Genomic DNA, 19,882 nt, shown 5'->3' with positions numbered 1-19,882 from the left:
CCATGACCCCAGAGGTCTCTCCACTAGGGCCTAAGCTACTCCTTAGGAATTAAAGCTTGCTGCACATCCTCTACTCCTCAGGGCCAGGCCCCGGGGTTAAACGGGGAGCTCTGCTATTCAGGGTACACACCCACATAGCAAACCCCACTGGCCCAGACCTCTGGCCTTGGGTGGGCCCAGGGACCAGGTGGAGTCAATGCCCAGATCCCAGATCAGATCGCTGAGCTTGCAGATCTGCAATTGGAAGGGATTTGTCAAGTTGGCACTGGAACACTGGAATCAGGCGTCCCCTGTGCCCCCAGAGCCTCCCCAGTGCCAGTTTTCTCTTTGGGGGAGAATGAGCCCTTCCACAGTTTCTGAACCCACTGGGGTTCTGGGTGGAAATACACAGCCACTGCTGAAAGTGGCCCTACGAATGTTCCAGACCCCAGGACCTCCTCCTACCCTTCCACACCTGAAACCTCTGCCCGCTCTGCTCCCAAGCTCAAGCTCCCTCCCCACTCCCAGGCTCAGGCCCCCGCATGGTTGGGAGGTGAAGGTCCCAGGTTGGGGCCTGAACACTTGGTGCCAGCCCCGCCCCCAGGCTGGCACTTGGCAAACCCACCAACCCTTAACTCTGTCCCACTGGATCTCTTGAGAGGGAAGGGGACTTCAAAGCATCTCAGCGATCACCCCTCTTGATCCTCTTCTGCCCACAGTGGGGGCTCCCATCCCTGTACAACTAGGGGGGCTATGCGGGAGGAGGGGGCAGCGCGGGAGGAGGGGGCAGCGCGGGAGGAGGGGGCAGCTCTGGCGCATGCGCACACGTCCCTCTCGGTCTCCTGTCTCAGATGGGCGGCTCTCGCAGCTGTTCCAAGATCGGGCCCTGTGCTACCGGGTCCCCGCCCACAGGCACCTCCTCATCTAGTTGGCCTCAGGCCCCTGGAGGAGTGTGGCTGGCGACTGAAATCCAACCTGGGAATAAACTTGTGTATTGGTGTGTTTGTCCTTAGGGTTGAGACACCGGCGCCAATTAATGCCTCCGAGTGGCCTAGACACTCCCAGACCCGCAAACACTAGGGCGCGCTCGTCAGGAACGGCGAGATCACACAGTCAGGGCTGGGACCCAGTGGGTGGGCTCTCTGGCTTCTTCTGCAAATCCTGCCCACAATGATTTCTAATGCACCGAGGGCTGGACCTCCACGGCACGCCCCCTAGGCCATCTCCCAGTTGCAAGAAGGGATCAGCCCAGACCAACCCACTGGAGAAGTTCATAAGTGAGAGCAGACTGGAGACATCTGGGGCCCTGAGAGAGGCTCCCCACTCACACAGCCCCCTACAAGCGATCCTGGGAGGCCCCAAGCGCTTGGCCACTCAGACCAGAAAGGTTTCCTGCGCTCCTACCAAAGCCTTCATCCCGTTTCCACCTGTTCGGGAGCCCTGCTGGCTGAAGGGAAGCACCTGGGAGTCTCCACCACCCCACCACCCACCCCCAGCATGAAAACCCTAAAGAAACAGTGGTTAGAAGTACTGAGCATCTACCAATATGTACTCTGTTTCTGCTTCCTGGGTAAGGGGAGTCGGGCAGGGGTCCAACTGGGAAGGTGGGAAAAGGGGAGGGTGGAGGGAGGAAAACTGGAGCACCCCCTACTGGACCACCAGTGCAAAGGGAGGGAAGTGAAGTCTGTCAGTCCTGTCCCACTCTTCGAGACCCCATGAACTGTAGTCTACCAGGCTCCTCTGTCCATAGGATTTTCCAGGCAAGAACACTGGAGTGGGCTGTCATTTCCTTCTCCAGGGGATATTCCCAACTCAAGTATTGAACCTGGGTCTCCTGCATTGCAGACAAATGCTTTACTGTCTGAGCCACCAGGGAAGCCCAGGGCAAAGGGAGCGACCGGCAAGGATCTCACTGGTGAGGGGAGAGGGGAGAAGTCACTGCAGTTTCACAGTCTAACGCAGTTTCCTTTCTCATCGTCCCCAGCTCCTTTCTTTGCCCTGGTTAGCTGCTGCCTCCTCCTCACCTCGCTCTGGTATCTGCCTGTTCTCTACTTGGTGTGGTTACTCCTGGACTGGGACACAGCCCAGCAAGGTGAGTGACAAACAAAGGCAGGAGGAGAGGGATGACAGAGGACGAGGTGGTTGGACGGCATCACGGACTCAATGGACATCAGTCTGAGCAAGCTCTGGGAGACAGTGAAGGACAGGGAAGGCTGGTGTGCTGTAGCCCACGGGGTCACAGAGTCGGACACAACTTAGCAGCTAAAGAACAGAAACAAGGGCCCAGCAGTGAGAGGTAATAAATGGTGTCTGTAGTGATTCTTCCCCCCTTATCTCTCTGCCCGAGGTGGAAGGCGTTCCCAGTGGTTGAAGAACTGCACTGTTTGGAAACACCTGAGCGATTATTTCCCCATTAAGGTAACAGGTCACCCTCCAAGGGATGCTCCGCTCCTCCCGCTCCCTTACCTCCCACCTCCTCTCTCCTCCCCGTGATGGACTCTCACCCCTGGCTGCTTAAGTTCAGGTAACGGGGCAGGGGGTGGGAAGGTGCTCCAGAGCGGACCCTCGTGCCTTTGACCCCATCTTAGACCCTGAACTCTCAGGTCTCTTGGTGGGGAGGGAAGCCCTTTCAGCTGGGGCCCTGCCTTCTCTGCTTTCTCTCCCTCATCCTGCCCGCTGCCACCACAGCTGGTGAAAACGGCAGAGCTGCCCCCAGACAGGAACTACGTGCTCGTATCCCACCCGCACGGGATCATAGCTGTCGGAAGCTTCTGTAACTTCGCCACGGAGGGCACTGGCTCCTCACAGCTGTTCCCAGGGCTTCGGTTCTCACTGGCCGTGTTGAATTGTCTCTTGTACTTGCCAGGCCATCGAGAGTACTTTCTGTCCTGTGGTGAGTTTGAGCTGAGTGACAGAGGGTGACCCCATCCCAGTCTGGCCAGTGACCCCCCGACTCACCACCCACCCCAGGCACTTGGCTTGAACTGGCCAGGTTCACAGTGGGTGTCAGGAGGTGGCTTGGCCCAAGTGTCCTGCATCGTGCTGGGAGAGGTGCTGTAGGACACGTGGACAGAGGCACAGGGATACAGAATTTGGAGAGAAGGGGATGATGTCTAACACTTAGTGTGCTAAAGGGAGAGGTGAGGGACTATGGAGCCAATGAGGCGGTACTGACTGTTCCTGAACCTCCTCATGCCCACAGGAGTATGTTCTGTGAACCGTGAGAGCCTGGATTTTGTTCTCTCTGAACCACAGCTCGGCAGGGCTGTGGTCATCGTGGTCGGAGGGGCCAATGAGGCCCTATATGCCATCCCAGGGGAGCACTGCCTCACTCTCCGGAATCGTAAAGGCTTTGTCCGCCTGGCACTGAGACACGGGTGAGTGGGTGCCCCACCAGACCTGCCTTCAATGGTCAGAACCTCACAGTGTGTCTGGTCATCTCCCCTTTATCCCCACAAACCCACCCCTTGGAGGTGGACTGTGTGTCCCCAGAGCTTACACCTTGACCACCTCTAGAGGGCGCTCTAGGCAGACCTTGGCTGTTTCCTCTGTGCCCAGCCCTGGTGCCCATTCCCCAGGCTTCCTCCCACACAGAGACAGACAGGACCTCAGTGCGAATCGCTGGACCCTGGGGGCTTATATGCCCTCGGCTCATATTCTTTTATGATGCCATCTCACAGGCAAGACCTTGCACACTTCTTACTTATGAAACAGAGCTGATACCCACCTTGCCACCGTGTTGTAGTTGAGACTGTATAAGAAAATGTGTCTCAGAAGGCCCAGGACACATTGGTCTTGAGAAACAGAATCCCTTCATGCAGATCTTTCTTGTAGAACTATCATTTGCTCCTAATGCCTAGGAAAGTGGTAACCTATGGGGGAGGAATTTAGGAGTGCTCCTCGAGTCCCTGATGTGCCCAGCCATTTTCTCTCTTGCCCCTCCCTTCCCAGCGCCTCTCTGGTGCCCGTGTACTCCTTTGGGGAGAATGACATCTTCAGAGTTAAGGCTTTTGCCCCAGACTCCTGGCAGCATCTGTTCCAGCTCACCCTCAAGAAGCTCCTGAGCTGCTCTCCTTGCATCTTCTGGGGCCGTGGTCTCTTCTCAGCCAAATCCTGGGGCCTGGTGCCCTTGGCCAGGCCCATCACCACTGTGGGTGAGTGCCTGTGTCTGGGGAAGAAGGCCACTATCAGCTGTGCGTGCAGCTGAGGCCCCTCCCCTGACCTGTGTCCCCCTGTCCCTGCAGTGGGCCGCCCCATCCCGGTGCCCCAGTGCCCGCAGCCCAGCGAGGAGCAGGTGGACCACTATCACACGCTGTACATGAAGGCTCTGGAGCAGCTGTTTGAGGAGCACAAGGAGCGCTGCGGCCTCCCGGCTTCTACTCACCTCACCTTCATCTAGGCCTGGCCTCACCCCTCCCCCCCTCCCAGCACCCCCAGCCCCTGATCCCAGTGCCTGAGCCCCCCACCTACTGCCATGCTACCGTGTCAATAAAAGTTAGTTCTCTCACCACTGCTTGATAGAATCTGTCTCTTCGAGCAAGTTTGCCCACGTGTGTTCTACAACACACTAATCGATAGAGACTTGCCGCCTTAGACTGATAGCAGGACCCTGAATTCTCCTCCCAGATATTAAATTCTGCTGTATCAGCTTCCGTCTAATCTCTTCCCTTGGTTGAGGCCTTCCTCCCTCTGTAAATAAAGGCATCTGCTTAGCTGAGAAATATAGGGCATCAGAATGGTGTTGGGGAGGGTAGATCCCAGCGGGCTAGGCTTTCAAGTGCGGACAGGTATAGGTAAGTGAAGGCAATAGGGTAGTTGGTGAAATACTGTGAACAAAAGCTGACAAGGGTCAAGGGTACCTTCAGTAGGGAGATTTCAAATGATCTCTTGTGATAGGAAAGAGAGAGTTTTCTATCTATCCGGTCCTTCCTGTTCCCTGGGGGCTGGGAGAGCATATGAAGCCAGGGTTTATTTTACCATATGAAGCCCTACTGCCAGCCCAGCATTAAGTCCACATAAACTCATTCACTGGGTGAGAAAGAACTCTTCTCAAATTATCTTATTAAGATCAAAAAATTTTAAAGAGTTTGGTAAAATAAGAGGCAATGAATTTATCACCATCATGTCCATCACCACCATCATCATCACGGTCACAGCACCAGTGAAATACCAAGGACCCCCTGAAACATTGGGAGGGAACTTATGTGGGCATAGCATCCTTTGACTCACATCCCTCCTATTTGCTGACTATCTGTATGCCTGTATCCATGACATAAATGAGAAGCACTTGTTGGAAAGTAACTGAGTACAAATCAGTTTGCTCTCCACCATGCTAGAAATTTTACTCAGTGTAAGAATCTTCTCTTGTCCAAGCGAAAACTCTTAGCAGTCTCATGAATTACCTTGGTCTGTCTCAGGTGCCAAGTTCTACATTCACTTAACGTTCGTGTCTAGAAATGTTCAGGTGGATTAGCAATCAACACTTGGATCTGCATCTGAGGGTAGAAATTCCTTGGTAACTCGGGTGCTAAAGGCATCCTTGGTGACTGAGAAGTAAATAATCAACCTGGCATGCAGGAGACCCAGGTTCAATCCCTGGATCAGGAAGATCCTCTGTTGAAGGGCATAGCAACCCATCCAGTATTCTTGCCTGGAGAATCCCATGGACAGTGAAACTGGGCTGGTTACAGTAAAGTCCATGGGATCGCAAACGGTCGGACACAACTGAGCAACTTTCACTTCTTCAGCTGTTAAAGAATCCACTGGAAATGCAGGAGAGTCCAGTTCGATCCCTGGGTTGGGAAGATCCTGTGGAGAAGGGAAAGGCTACCCACTCCCGTATTCTGGTCTGGAGAATTCCATGGACACAGGGGCCTGGCAGGCTACAGCCCATGGGGTCCCAAAGAGCCGGACACGACTGAGCAACTTTCACTCACAAGGGCGAGCTAGTGACACCCAGGGAAGGGCAGAGGAAGAGGCGTAGCCACCTCTGAGAGTGGCCCTGCCGCTTTCCACATTTCCTGGATCCCCCTCATCCTCACACTTACCCACACCATTGATGAGACCAGCTTCTACCTGCTCTGCCCCCAACTCCACCACAGGCTCAAGGCCCCGGCATGGTCAGGAGGTGAGAGTCCCAGGACGGGACCTGAACACTTGGCTGCCGGCCTCGCACCCAGGCTGGACTCTGGCCAAGGTGACAGCTACGAACTCTGTCCCAGTGAATCCCTCGGGAGAGAAGGGGACTTGAAGGCATCTCAGCAACCACCCTTCTTGGCTCCTCCTCTAACCCTGATTAGGTTACAAGGAACCAGGGGGCCCACTCCTGCGCAGATGGAGCCAAGCTTGGGGCTTGGTATGCGTCCCCGCCCACAGGCACCTCCTCCTTACTTAGGCAACCACTGGCCCCCACAGTGACTCGAGCAAGGACTGAAATTAAACGTGGGAAAATACTTGTGACACTGATGTGTTTGACCTTGGGGATGAGATACCCTCTCCAAGCCACGTCGCCTTGTGGCCTTGACACTCCCAGAGACCCACAAATGGACAAGGGCGCTTGTCCAGGATCTTCGAGATCACACAGTCGGGGTTGGGACCCAGTGGGCGGGCTCTCTGGATTCTTCTGCAACCTCTGCCCCACAGGGTTTCGGATGCACCTAGGGGTGGACCTCAGCAGCAGGCCCCCTGCCCTGCCTCCCTGCCCTACCCAGTGGCCAGCTCAGACTGACCCACTGGAGAAGTTCATGATCAGTGTGTAGGGAGGCCTGAAACGTCTGGGGTTCTGGACGCAAGAGTCTCCACATCCACACAGCCCCTGCAAGAGATCCCCGGAGGCCACAAGGGCTTGGCCACTAGACCAGACAGGCTTCCAGGACTTTTAGAGAATCCAGCATCCTTTTTCCGGAGTCCTGGAGTCCTGCTGGCAGAAGGGGAGCACCAGACAGTCTCCACTGCCCGGCCTCCCTCCCCCACTATGAAAATTCTGCAGAAAGAGTGGCTAGACGTACTGGACATCTACAAATACGTGCTCTGTTGACTCTTTCTGGGTGAGGGGAGCAGGCTGTGGGGTCCATCATGGAAGAAGGGAAGGGGGAGGCTGGGGAGAAAAATGCTACAGACCTCCACCCCATACCTGGACGCGAGGGGCAAAGAGAGGAGGGGCCAGAAGTCAGCTGGGAGATGCCCAAGGACTTCATTTGTGATCATGGAGGGGAGGCATCGTTGCGGTTTCACAATCGAGGTCATTTTCCGTTCTCATCTTTCCCCAGGCCCTTTCTTTTCCCTTCTTGCCTTCTTCCTCCTCTTCACCTCCATCTGGTTTTCTCTTTTCTCTACATCGTAGATTCTTTCTGGACCAGGACACAGCTCCCCAAGGTTACTAAACAAGGGCCCCAGTAGAGAGAGCTGATAAATGGTGTCTATAGTGATTCTTCCGCCACTCCCATCTCTCTGCCCCAGGCGGAAGGATTCTCCATAGATGAGGGACTGGACTGCTTGGAAATGCCTGAGGGATTATTTCCCCCATTAAGGTAACAGGTTGGCTGGATGGCATCACCGACTCGATGGACATGAGTTTGAGTGAACTCCGGGAGTTGGTGATGGACAGGGAGGCCTGGCGTGCTGTGGTTTATGGGGTCGCTAAGAGTCGGACACGACTGAGCGACTGAACTGAACTGAACTGAACACCCTCCAAGGGATGCTCCGCTCCTCCCGCTCCCTTACCTCCCACCTCCTCTCTCCTCCCCGTGATGGACTCTCACCCCTGGCTGCTTAAGTTCAGGTAATGGGGCAGGGGGTGGGAAGGTGCTCCAGAGCGGACCCTCGTGCCTTTGACCCCATCTTAGACCCTGAACTCTCAGGTCTCTTGGTGGGGAGGGAAGCCCTTTCAGCTGGGGCCCTGCCTTCTCTGCTTTCCCTCCCTCATCCTGCCCGCTGCCACCACGGCTGGTGGACACAGTGGAGCCGCCCCCAGGCAGGAACTACGTGCCAGTGTCCCACCCACACGGACCGTGGCCGTCGGAAGCGTCTGTAACTCCTGCGCAGAGAGCACAGGCTCCTCCCAGCGGTTCCCAGCGTCTGGGTTCTCAGGGTCGCGCTGAATGGCATGTTCCACCGCCCAGTCTGTGGAGACCATGTTACTTCCTGCGGTGAGAGCAGGGCTGAGTGACAGAAGGCAACCCCACCTCAATCCGGAAAGAGTGGTCCCCGCTCACCGCCCACCGCAGGCACTTGGCTTGAACATTGACCAGGCTCACCGAGGGGGTCAGGAAGTGGCTTTGGAGCAAGTGTCCTGCATCCTTGGCGGGAGAGGCGCTGTAGGACACGTAGACTAGGGCACAGGGGTCAGGAGTTTGGAAAGAAAGGGGTGGTATCTCACCCTTCCTGAGCTGAAGAGCAGGGTGAGGTACTAAGGGTCCAAGGAGCGGGTACTGACTATTCCTGCACTCCCTCTCGTCCACAGGACTATGTTCTACAAACCACAAGAGCCTGCATTTTATTCTGTCGCAGCCCCAGCTCGGCCAGGCTGTGGTCATCCAGGTTGGGGGAGCCCAGAAGGCCCTGTATGCCATCCCAGGGAGCAATACCTCACTCTCTGAAATCATAAAGGCTTCGTCCGCCTGGCACTGAGGCACGGATCAGTAGGGGTACAGCTGGGGCTGCCTTCAATGCTCAGAACCTCACAGTGTCTCTGGGGATCTGCACTCCATCCCTACACACCGGACCCCTGGAGGTGGACTGTGTGTCCCCAGAGCTTACACCTTGACCACCTCTAGAGGGCGCTCTGTGCAGCCCTTGAATGTTTCCTCTGTGCCCAGCCCTGGTGCCCATTCCCCAGGCTTCCTCCCACAGAGAGACACAGGATCACAGTGGGAATCGCTGGCCCCTGGGGCTCAGACTCCCTCAGCTCACATTCTTTTATGACACCCTCTCACAGGCAACCCCTTGCCGGCTTCGTTACTTGTGAAGTAGGGTTAACATCCACCTTGCCACCCACCTCTCAACACTTTGTAGTTGAGACTGTATGAGAAAATGTATATAAGAATTTATACATTCATCTTAAGAAATGTAAGTCCCTTCTTCTAGATATTTCTTTGGAGCACCATCATTTGCTTCAAATGGCCTTGGGAAGTGGGAACCTATGGGGAAGGAATGTGGGGACCCTCCTAGAGCTGCTGACCTGACCAGCCCTCCTCTCTCTTGTCTCCCCACCTTCCCAGCTCCTCCCTGGTGCCCGTGTACTCCTTTGGGGAGAATGACATCTTCAGAGTTAAGGCTTCTGCCCCAGACTCCTGGCAGCATCTGTTCCAGGTCACCTTCAAGAAGTTCCTGGGCACTTCTCCTTGCATCTTCTTTAAGCTGACTTAAAACTCAGCATTCAGAAAACTAAGATCATGGCATCCAATCCCAGCACTCATGCCAAATAGAAGGGGAAAAAGTGGAAGCAGTGACACTTTATTTTCTTGGGCTCCAAAATCACTGGGGATAGTGATTATAGCTATAAAATTAAAAGGTGCTGCTGATCCTTGGAAGGAAAACTTGACAAGCCTAGACAGCCTATTAAAAAGCAGAAACATCACATTTTGGACAAAGGTGCATATATTCAAAGCTATGTTTTTTTCCAGTAGTCATGGATGGATTTGAGAGTTGCACCATAAAGAAGGCTGAGCACTGAAGAACTGATGCTTTTAAACTGTGGTGCTGGAGAAGACTCCTGAGAGTCCTTTGGACTGCATAACAGATCAAACTACTCAACCCTAAAGAAACAACCCTGAATATTCATTGAAAGGAATGATGCTAAAGCTGAAACTCCAGTACTTTGGCCACCTGAGGTAAAGGGATGACTCACTGGAAGACACCCCAGTGCTGAGAAAGATTGAAGGCAAAAGAAGGGGACAACAGAGGATGAGATGGTAGGATGGCATCACCAACTCAATGCACATGAATTTGAGGAAACTCAGGAAGATAGTGGAAGACAGGGGAGATTGGCGCGCTGCAGTCCATGGGTCACAAAGAGTCTGACACCACTTAGTGATCGATAACACCGCCTCCCCAACAACAACAACATGCTATTGCAAAACAATTTTACTTCAATTAAAAGAACAATAAAATTTAAACAAAAAAAAGTCACATTCTGGAAATTCCCTGGCAGTCCAGCGGTTAGGACTCCAGATCTCAGTGCCCAGGGTCCAAGTTCAGTCCCTGGTCAGGGAACTAAATATCTACAAGGCGAGGCACCATCAAACAACAACAACAAAATAGGTGACTTTCCCTGACCTGGAAACGAGCTGGCTCCGATCAGTGTTGAACACACTCATAATCATGGTGAGGACAGGCCCCAGCCCATTTGGAGGGGTTGCTCACAGCCCAGTGGGCTCTCTCTTGGAGGGGCTTTCCAATCTGTAGCCTTTCGCCCAAAGCCCTTCCCTCTGGAGGTCTCCCCACAAAGGCCTAAGCTAGGTTTAGGTCACAAACCTTCCTGAAGGTCCTCTACCCCTCAGGGGCCATATCCAGGTGACAAATGAGGAACCCTGCTATTCAGGGTACACACACACAAGGCGACCCCCACTGACACAGACATCTGCCAGCCCCGCAAGACACAGGGAGCCAGTCCCAACCTTCACAAATTCCAAACAGCTTCCTCACCCTTAGACACTCCGCCACATCCCTGATCTCCCCTTTTGTCCTACTGGTGAGAGCCCTGTGTGCCCAAGTCGTGGTTATACTTTCCTCGTGGGGCTCCTGATCATGATGGTCCATTGTGCAGGTCAGCAGAGGGGGCCAAAACCAGGGCAGAACCCAGTTCAGGGGTCAGGGCCAGGAGATTGAGCCAAAAGACAGTAATATCAGAGCCACAGTGGCCCCTGTGTGACTCCCCTCTAGAGAAGGCCAGCCTCCTCCAATCACCTCCACCCAGGGCCCCCAAGTGTTTGCCCTTCTGCAAAGGATCTTGTCCTTTCTGGGGCTGGGTGAGTCCTTGAAGCCGAGAATTCCCGGACTGGCTCTCTGCTTCCTGATGCCAATCGGGGCCCCCCGCCGAGGGAGGCAGGGCTGGGATCTCTGGATTGAACAGATTGGGGCTGAATCTATGGAAGAGAGAAGGGGGCAAAAGGGGGATCTGGGACTTAAACCTCTGAAATCAGAGTCCTCCCACGTCGTGCCCCCACCTCTAGTCCAGGGGTGCCTGGCTGCCTTGCTCTTTGTACTCCTGAGCCAGGCTTGGATCCTAGCAGTCCTCAACCTGGATGGGCTCGACGGAGACAGAAACATGCCTTGGGCAGGAGACCATGTCTCTGCCTGGGTCCCCAGTGGGCCATCTGGAGACATTTCCAAGATTACCTCCCCAACTTGGTGAGGCACCCTGGAACTCTGTGCTGGGTGTGAGCTGGGCTTCAGGATAGACTCTTGGGAGAGTCATCCCCAGAGTCCAAACATGGCACCCCCCACTCCCTTGGGGTGCACCCTGCGTCCCCAGCTGGAGGCACCACAGAGTTGGGTCCCTCCCACAATTACCTCTTGGTGGAGCTTCCACCCTCTCGGGATCCAGGTCCTCGGGTCTTCAGCACCTTCAGCACAGGGACCAGAGACTTTTCTCGCCTCGTCCCTGGCCTCCAGCCCCACCTGCTCCAGCTGCCCCATCCCGGCCATCTTCCTGTCTTCCGGGACTACACCCTATGTGCTGGTGAGCAGGGGAGCCCTGGGTCTCAGGACCCCCAGTCCCTGCGGTCACCTCCTCCCTGCCCTCCTCCCTCCTGGGGGCACCTGGCCCAGCTCCATCTCCCAGTGCCCTCGTCCCTCTTTCTGGAAGACTCAGACGGCAGTCTTCAGGCCTCACCAGTTTGGTGTCGCCTGTAAGGCCCGTGCCTCCTATCTCCTGTCCAGGTCTGGTGGCCGTCCTGGCCGTGGGTTGGCCCCTAGAGGCCCTGGAGGCACAGCCTGGATCGCTTTGCTTTCGCAGCTGCAATCAGAGTGATTTCTCAAGTTGGTGTGGGAACACGGGGGGAGCAGCCTGCCTGCGGCCTCTGGGGCAGCGCTGCAGGGGAGCAGTGCAGAGCTCCGCTGTCAGGCAGCCCCCGCTCTCCCAGGTCTCTCTAGTGCTATCTTCTCTTTGGGGGAGAAGGAGATCTTCCAGTGGTTTCACACCGGCCTGGCACCTGGGTGAGAAGCGCTGCAGCAGATACAGAGGGGGTCCCTCTGCTTGTTCCAGTCCCGCACCCCGCAACCCCTCGGGGCCTCCTCCCGCTCTTCCACAGGCCCATCCGCAAGGTCCCCCCTCCCCGTTCTCATGCCTGCCCGCCGGCTACTCCCAGGCTGAAGGTACCCAGACTGTTGCCTGACTTCTTGGCTGCCAGCCTCGCCCGCAGGCTGGCCTCTCGCAACTCCGCCAGCCCTGAACTCTGTCTCAGTTGATCCCGGTGGGAGGGAAGGGGCCTTGCAGGTGGTTCTGTGACCACCCTTCATGTCTACTGTTCTGGGCACAGTGGGGGTCCCCGACCCCAGTACAGCGAACTCGAGGCCAGGCAGCGCGCAGGTGCACCCGGTCTAGGAAGCAGCGGTTGGAAGAGAACAAGGGGCTCAGTGGCATCCCCTGCACACAGGCACGGCGTCTTCACCTAGGGGCACCTCTGGGCCCCAGCAGCTGCCTGGATGACTGTTCTGGAGACTGAAATTAAAGGCTGGATCATCCTGCATCAGGGTCTCCCCTGATGGCTCAGTTGGTAAAGAAACTGCTTGCAGGGCAGACACCCAGATTCGATCCCTGGGTAGGGAAGATCACCTGGAGAAGGGAATGGCAAGTCCCTCCAGTATTCTTGCCTGGAGCAAAAGGACAGAGGAGCCTTGGTGGAAATCAGTAGTCCATGGGTCTCAGAGAGTCAGACACGACTGAGCGACTAACACTTTTATGGTGCATAGGCAATTTTTATGGCAATTAGGATATTCTGTATTTTATGTGATGGTAGATATATTTGTCAAAACCCACAGAACTGTGGGACACAATGAGTGAAACATAATGGAACCTACAGACTTTAGCTGAAAATCCTGTGTCAAGTATGTTCCATCAGTTGTAACAAGCATTCCTAATAATGCAAGGTGTTTATAATAGGATGAAGCACAGGTGGGGGTGTGTTCCATATTAGAATGCTATTTTCTGTACAGCTTTTATATAAATGTAAAAATTGCTTTAAAATATTTTTAAGTAAATTAAGCTTTGGGAAAAAAAGGTGGGAACATACCTGCAGTTATTGGTATGTTTGTTCGTGGCAGGAGAAGTCCCCATGCCCGGCCCCGCCTCCCAGTGGCCTAGATACCCCAGGAGACCCACAGACAGAGCAGGGCTCACACTAAGGATCAGCTGTCTCCTCCAGATCCAGTGGGTGTGTTCTCTGGCTTCTTCAGCGACACCCTCCCCCAACACACAGATTCCTAAACATTCCTAATGATCCAAGCACTGGACCTGGGTGGCATGCCCCACACCCCCCGCCCACCAGATTGCCCAATCGGACCCAGTCCAAACCAGTCCGACCCAATCCAACCCACTGGAGAAGGTCAGTGATCACTGTGAGGAGACTGGAGACATCTGGAGTCCGGATCCCAGGGTCTCCACATCCACACATTGCTCCCTACCCGAGCAATCCTGCGAAGCCCCAAGGGCTTGGCCACTCACACCAGAAAGGCTTCCTAGACTGCTACAGAAATCTTCATCCCTGCCCCCTGCCCCACCGCCCGGGGACCTGGAGCCCTGCAGCAGAAGGGCAGTGCCTGGGAGACTCCCCTGCTCCGCCATCTACCTGCAGCATGAAAACCATGCAGAAACAGAGGCTCGAAGTACTGAGCACCTACCAAAACGCGCTATTTTCTCTTCATGGGTGAGGGGAGCAGGGCATGGTTCCACTAGGGACAGAAGGAAGGGGAAGGGTGGGGAAAGAAAGGCTGGAGGCCCACCTGTGTGGAAACCCTTGGACCAAGAGAAGGGATGGGATACAGGGCAGGCTGGCAGATGGGTAAAGATCTCATTGGTGAGCAAGAGGCGAGAAGTCAGTGTGGTTCCGAAAGCTAATTCATTTTTCTTCCTCATCTTTCCCCCGGGCCCTTTCTTGTCTCTTCTTGCCTTCTACCTTCTCTTCACCTCGCTCCGCAGTTTCTCTGTTCTCCACTTCGTAAGGTTTGTTTCTGGACCAGAACACTCCCCAGCAAAGGGAGCACTAAACAAAGGTCCGTCTAGTCAAGGCTATGGTTTTTCCCGTGGTCATGTATGGATGTGAGAGTTGGACTGTGAAGAAAGCTGATCGCCGAAGAATTGATGCATTTGAACTGTGGTGCTGGAGAAGACTCTTGAGAGTCCCTTGGACTGCAAGGAGATCCAACCAGTCCATTCTAAAGGAGATCAATCCTGGGTGTTCATTGGAAGGACTGATGCTAAAGCTGAAACTGCAATACTTTGGCCACCTCATGCGACAAGTTGACTCACTGGAAAAGACTCTGATGCTGGGAAAGGTTGAGGGCAGGAGGAGAAGGGGATGACAGAGAATGAGATGGCTGGATGGCATCACCGACTCGATGGACATGAGTTTGAGTGAACTCCGGGAGTTGGTGATGGACAGGGAGGCCTGGAGTGCTATGATTCGTGGGGTCACGGAGAGTCAGACACGACTGAGCAACTGAACTGAACTGAACTGAAACAAGGGCCCAGGTAGTGAGAGGTGATAAAGGCTGTCTCCAGGAATTCTCCCCCCAGTCTCTGCCCAAAGAGGAAGGCGTTCTCAGTGGATGAGGAATTGGAGTGTTTGGAAACACCTGAGGGATTATTTTCCCACTAAGGTCACAGATCACCCTCCAAGGGATGCTCTCCTCCTCCCTCTCCCCTACCCGCCCTCACCTCCTCACCCCTCCCTATGCTGGAGTGTGAGCCCCGGCTGCCTAAGTTCCCACACAGGGGCAGCTTTTGGGATGGTGTTTCAGAGGGGACCCTGGTGCACTTGACCTCATTGTCGTACCCTGAACCCTGAAGTCTGTTAGTGTAGCGGGAACTCTTCACAGCTGGTATCCTGCTTTCACTACTCCTTTCTTATCATCCTCCCCACCTCCAACAGCCGGTGAAAACCGCAGAGTTGGCCCCCGATGGGAATTACTTGCTGGTTGCCCACCCTCATGAGACTACCAGCATCAGAACCTTCTGTAACTTCTGCGCTGAGAGCACAGGATTCTCCCACCTGACCCCGGGGCTTCAGCCCCGGTTAGGGACGATGAACGGCATCTTCTACATCCCAGTCTATCGCAACTACGTTATGGGCTGTGGTGGGTCTTCAGCTCAGTGGGAAACGGCAAACGAACACATGTCCAACAGAGTGACCCCATCTAGAGCAGGAACCCGACTTGAACTGTGGCCGGCCTCACAGTGGGCTTTAGAGGACAGTTTTGGAGCAAGTGTCCTGCTTCCTTAAAGGGAGAGGCACTGAAGGGCATGCTGACTAGGGCACAGGGGTAAAGAGTTTGGAAAGAAAGGGATGATTATCTCAGCCTTCATGTGCCAACAGGTAGGGTGAGTGAATAGGGAGCCAAGTAAGGGGCTGTCAAATTCTTGCACACACTCTTTCCTGCAGGGCTATGTTCTGCAAGCCACCAGAGACTGGATTTTATCCTGTCCCAGCCCCAGCTTGGCCAGGCTGTGGTCATCCTGTTTGGGGGAGAACTCAAGGCCCTTTATGCCATCCTAGGGGAGCACTGCCTCACTCTCTGGAATCATAAAGGCTTTCTCCACCTGGCTCTGAGGCACAGGTGAGCCGGGGCCCAGCCGGGGCTGCCGTCAGTGGTCAGAACCTCACAGTGTGTCTGGGGATCTACACTCTATCCCTACACACTGGCCCCCTGGAGATGGACTGTGTGTCCCCAGAACTTCCACCATGACCACCTCTACAGGGTGATCCTGGCAGAACTTGAGTGTTTGTCTGTGCCAACCACCGGAGTCCATTTTCCAGACTCCTCCCACAAAAAGAGAGATAGGGTCACAGTGCTAATCATAGGAGCCTGGGGCTCAGATGCCCTCTGTTGAAATTCTTACTGACAACCACGCAGGCAAGACCTTCCAAACTCATTTACTTGTGAAATAGTGTTATACTCCCCTTGCCTCCATTTTGTAACTGAGGCAGTCTCAGAAACTATATACAGGAAGGCCCTGCATCAGTCTTCTTAAGAAATGTAATTCCCATCTCCCAGATCTATCCTAGTAGAACTCTCGTTTGCCTCAAACGGACTTGGGAAGTGGTAACCAGTGGGGGGTAACCTGGGGGCGCTCCTAGAGCCCTGATGTCCTCTTTTCTTTTGCTTCCCTCTTCCCAGTGTCCCTCTGGTGCCCGTGTACTCTTTTGGAGAGAAGGAAGCCTTCACAGTTAAGCCTCCTGCCCCAGACTCCTGGCAGCATCTATTTCAGACCACCTTCAAGAAGCTCATGTACTTTTCTCCTTGCATCCTCTGGGGCCGTGGTCTCTTCTCAGCCAAGTCCTAGGGCCTGGGGCCCTTGGCCAGACTCATCGCTACTGTAAGTAAGTACCCAGCTCCAGGGAAAAAGGCCACTATGAGCAATGTGGGCAGTCTAGAATCCTCTCCTGACCTGTGTCCCCTGTCCCTGCAGTGGGCACCCCATCCCAGTGCCCCACTGCCCGCAACCCACCGGGCAGCAGGTGGACCACTCTCTCCTGCTCTTCGTGAAGGCTCTGGAGCAACCATTCAAGGAGCACAAGGAGCGCTGCGGCCTCCCGGCTTCTACTCGCCTCACTTTCATCTAGTCCTGGCCTCACCCCCTCCCCACCTCACAGCCCCCCAGCCTCTGATCCCAGTGCCTGAGCCCCCACCGACTGCCATGCTCCTGTGCCAATAAGAGCCAGTTCTCTCACCCCTGCTTCGTAGCGTCTCTCAGGGAGTGAGTCTGCCCACGTGGGTTCCATCTCCACCTGATCGAGACAGACTTGCTGCCTTAGACTGATAGCAGGGCCCTGAATTCTCCTCCCAGAGACTGAATTCTGCTCTATCAGCTTCCGCCTAAGTCTGTTCCCTTGGCTGGGACCTTTCTCCCTGTAAATAAAGGCATCTACTTAGCTAAGAGATATAGGGCATCAGAATGGTGTTAGGGAGAGTCGGTCCCCGAAGAACTGTTCTCTGAAGTGTGGACAGCATTTAGGTAGGTGCAGACAATAGGGTAGATGGTGACAGACTGTGACCAGAAGCTGACGAGGGTCAAGAGTACCTGTCAGAAGGGAGAGCTGGAATGAGCCTTCGTGACAGAAAAGAAAGAGAAGTACACAGCTTCCTTCTGCATCTCCTCCCATCCTTCCTGTTCCCTGGGGGCTGGGAGATCACGTGATGCAGGGATTTATTTTACCACCTGAAGCCCTACTGCCAGCCCAGCCTGAGGTCCACATGACCTCATTCACTCAGTGAGAAGGGACTTGGCAAAACTCTCTTATTAGGATCAAAAAATTTAAAAGAGTTTGGCAAAAGAAGAGGCAATGAATTTATCACCATCATGTCCATCACCACCATCATCATCACAGGCATGGCACCAGTGAAACATTGCGAGGGTCTTTATGTGATCCAATGGACAGGAACTGGTCTGCCAGTGCAGGGGACACAGATGGGATCCCTGGTCCGAGAGGATCCCATGGAGCAGCTAAGGATGCCGAGGATCAACTAAGCCCAAAGGCCACAACAACTGAAACCTGGCAGCTCTAGGGACCAGGAGCCGCAACTCCTGAGCTTGGGAGCCACGACTACTGAAGCCATGAGCCTAGGGCCTGTATTCTGCAAGTAGAGAAGGCTCCACAATGAGAAGTCCATGCACAGCAAGGCAGAGTAGCCCCCATTCACTGCAACCAGAGAAAGGCCTTGCAGAGCAACAAAGACCCAGCAAAGCCAATGATAAGTAAAGAATTTGAAATATTTGTAATGATTTTTCTTAATTCTTTTTTCTATTTTATTTTTGGCTGCATTGGGGTCTTGCTTTTGCATGCAGGGCTTTCTGTAGTTGCAAGAAAGCCAGGGCTATTCTCTACTCTCAGTGCATGGGCAACTCATAACCCTGGTTTCCATGATGTCAAGAATGGACTCTAGAGCGCTCATGTTTCAGAAGTCCTGGTTCCAGCTTATAGTAATTGTGGCACATGGTTTAGTTGCCTCGAGGCAGGTGGGATCTTCCCAGACCAGGGATCAAATCCGAATCTCCTGTCTCCCCAAGGGGATTCCTAAGTGCTGGACCACCAGAGATCTCCAATTTTCTTTTCATTAAAAAGTTATTTAAAAAAGTGATGATTTAGGAATTCCCTGGAGGTACAATGGACAGGACTGTGAGTTCACACTGCCTAGGGCCCAGGTTCAGTCCCTGGTCAGGGAAGTAAAATCCCACAGGGCACGGTGGAGCTCAACAACAACCAGAAAGAACACTTTCCGTGACCTGAAAATTGCTGGTTCACCACCTCTGGTCATTGTTGAATGGGCCATGGTCACGGTGAGGACTGGCCCCTGTCCACCCGAGGGTGTGCTCAGCCCAGTGGACTCTCTTTTGGAGGGGCTTCCCAATCCTTAGCATTTCCAGGTGCTTAGAGGTCTCTCCACTGGGACCTAATCTACTCCTTAGGGATTAAAGCCTCCTGCACATCCTTTACCCCTCAGGACCAGGCTCCAGGGAAAAACAGGGAGCCCTGCTATTCAGGGTAACATACTCACATGGAGCACCCCACTGGCCCAGGCCTTGGGTGGGCCCAGGGACCAGCTGGAGTCAATGCCCAGATCCCAGATCAGATCACTGAGCTTGCAGATCTGCAATCAGAAGGGATTTGTCAAGTTGGCACTGGAACACCGGTGAGGAACCCGGGAGTCGGGGGTAGCATTGGCGACCTCTGGAGCAAGGCCACTTGGGAGAAGCCCGGCCTCAAGCGCCCCGGAGTCAGGCTTCCCCTGGGCCCCAGAGCTTCCCCGGTGCCAGTCTTCTCTTTTGCAGAGAATGAGCCCTTCCACAGTTTCTCTGCCCACCGGAGTTCTGGGTGGAAAGATGCAGGAAACACTGGGCTGCTGCTGAGAGTGGCCTTATGGATGTTCTAGGCCCCAGAGCCTCCTTCTGCCCTTCCACACCTGAAACCTCTGCCTGTTCTGCTCCCAGGCTCCCCAGCCCGCTCCCCACTCCCAGGCTGAAGGCCCCCGCATGGTTGGGAGGTGAAGGTCCCAGGTTGGGGCCTGAACACTTGGCTGCCAGCCCCGCCCCCAGGCTGGCATTTGGCAAACCCACCAGCCCTTAACTCTGTCCCACTGGATCCCTTGAGAGGGAAGGGGACTTCAAAGCATCTCAGCGATCACCCCTCTTGATCCTCTTCTGCCCACAGTGGGGGCTCCCATCCCGGTACAACTAGGGGGCTATGCGGGAGGAGGGGGCACCTCGGCGCATGCGCACATGCTGCACTCAGCGTCTTGCGCGGCTCTCGCAACTGTTCCAAGATCAGATCCTGTGCTACGGGGTCCCCGCCCACAGTCACCTCCTACCCTCACCTAGCTGTCCTCGGGTCCTGGAGGAGTGTGGGCGGGGCTGAATTTAAAACTGGGAATGTACGTATGGTGTTACTGTGTTTGTCCTTAGGGTTGATGTCCCCGTGCCAAGTAACGCCTCCGAGTGGCCTAGACACTCCCATACCGGAAAAGACAAGTGCGCACTCTGCCAGGACCCGCGAGATCACACAGTCAGTGCTGGGACGCAGTGGGTCCTGGCTTCTGCAACCCTCCTCACAATGATTTCTAATGCACCAAGGGCTGGACCTCCATGGCACGCCCCTTAGGCTGTCTCCCAGTACGATGAAGAGACCAGCCCAGACTGACCAGTTCATGATAAGTGTGCTGAGGCTGGAGACCTCTGGGGCTCTGATCA

At 54.7% G+C, this 19,882-nt stretch overlaps 2 protein-coding genes across 2 annotated transcripts; both read left to right on the top strand.

The window, feature by feature from the left end:
- Nucleotides 1-1,338: 1,338 nt before the first annotated feature.
- Nucleotides 1,339-4,599, top strand: LOC129545029 (2-acylglycerol O-acyltransferase 3-like). Its single transcript, XM_055408828.2, has 7 exons — nt 1,339-1,549; nt 1,964-2,071; nt 2,327-2,397; nt 2,668-2,872; nt 3,182-3,356; nt 3,931-4,133; nt 4,224-4,599. Exons 1-7 carry the CDS (start codon nt 1,477-1,479, stop codon nt 4,376-4,378), a joined length of 990 nt encoding a protein of 329 aa, XP_055264803.2. The 5' UTR covers nt 1,339-1,476; the 3' UTR covers nt 4,379-4,599.
- Nucleotides 4,600-15,221: 10,622 nt separating this feature from the next.
- On the top strand, nt 15,222-16,760 carry LOC129545030 (2-acylglycerol O-acyltransferase 3-like). Its single transcript, XM_088833043.1, has 4 exons — nt 15,222-15,273; nt 15,579-15,753; nt 16,315-16,425; nt 16,607-16,760. The coding sequence occupies exons 1-4, from the start codon at nt 15,222-15,224 to the stop codon at nt 16,758-16,760; spliced, it is 492 nt and encodes a 163-aa protein (XP_088689169.1).
- Nucleotides 16,761-19,882: the final 3,122 nt, after the last annotated feature.

The sequence above is a fragment of the Moschus berezovskii genome, chromosome 27 (genome assembly GCF_049115385.1).
Source record: "Moschus berezovskii isolate FMDL1 chromosome 27, NW_MosBer_1.0, whole genome shotgun sequence".
NCBI classification, from domain to species: domain Eukaryota; kingdom Metazoa; phylum Chordata; class Mammalia; order Artiodactyla; family Moschidae; genus Moschus; species Moschus berezovskii.
Note: the sequence above shows the minus strand (reverse complement) of the source record. Positions and strands in the feature narration are given on the sequence as shown.

Coding starts and splice junctions, on each gene's coding strand:
- LOC129545029 (XM_055408828.2), top strand. CDS start 1,477: ATGAAAACCCTAAAGAAACAGTGGTTAGAAGTACTGAGCATCTACCAA. Junction 2,072..2,326: donor CTGGGACACAGCCCAGCAAG/GTGAGTGACAAA, acceptor TCTCTGCCCGAG/GTGGAAGGCGTTCCCAGTGG. Junction 4,134..4,223: donor CAGGCCCATCACCACTGTGG/GTGAGTGCCTGT, acceptor CTGTCCCTGCAG/TGGGCCGCCCCATCCCGGTG.
- LOC129545030 (XM_088833043.1), top strand. CDS start 15,222: ATGAACGGCATCTTCTACATCCCAGTCTATCGCAACTACGTTATGGGC. Junction 15,274..15,578: donor CAACTACGTTATGGGCTGTG/GTGGGTCTTCAG, acceptor TCTTTCCTGCAG/GGCTATGTTCTGCAAGCCAC. Junction 16,426..16,606: donor ACCACCTTCAAGAAGCTCAT/GTACTTTTCTCC, acceptor CTGTCCCTGCAG/TGGGCACCCCATCCCAGTGC.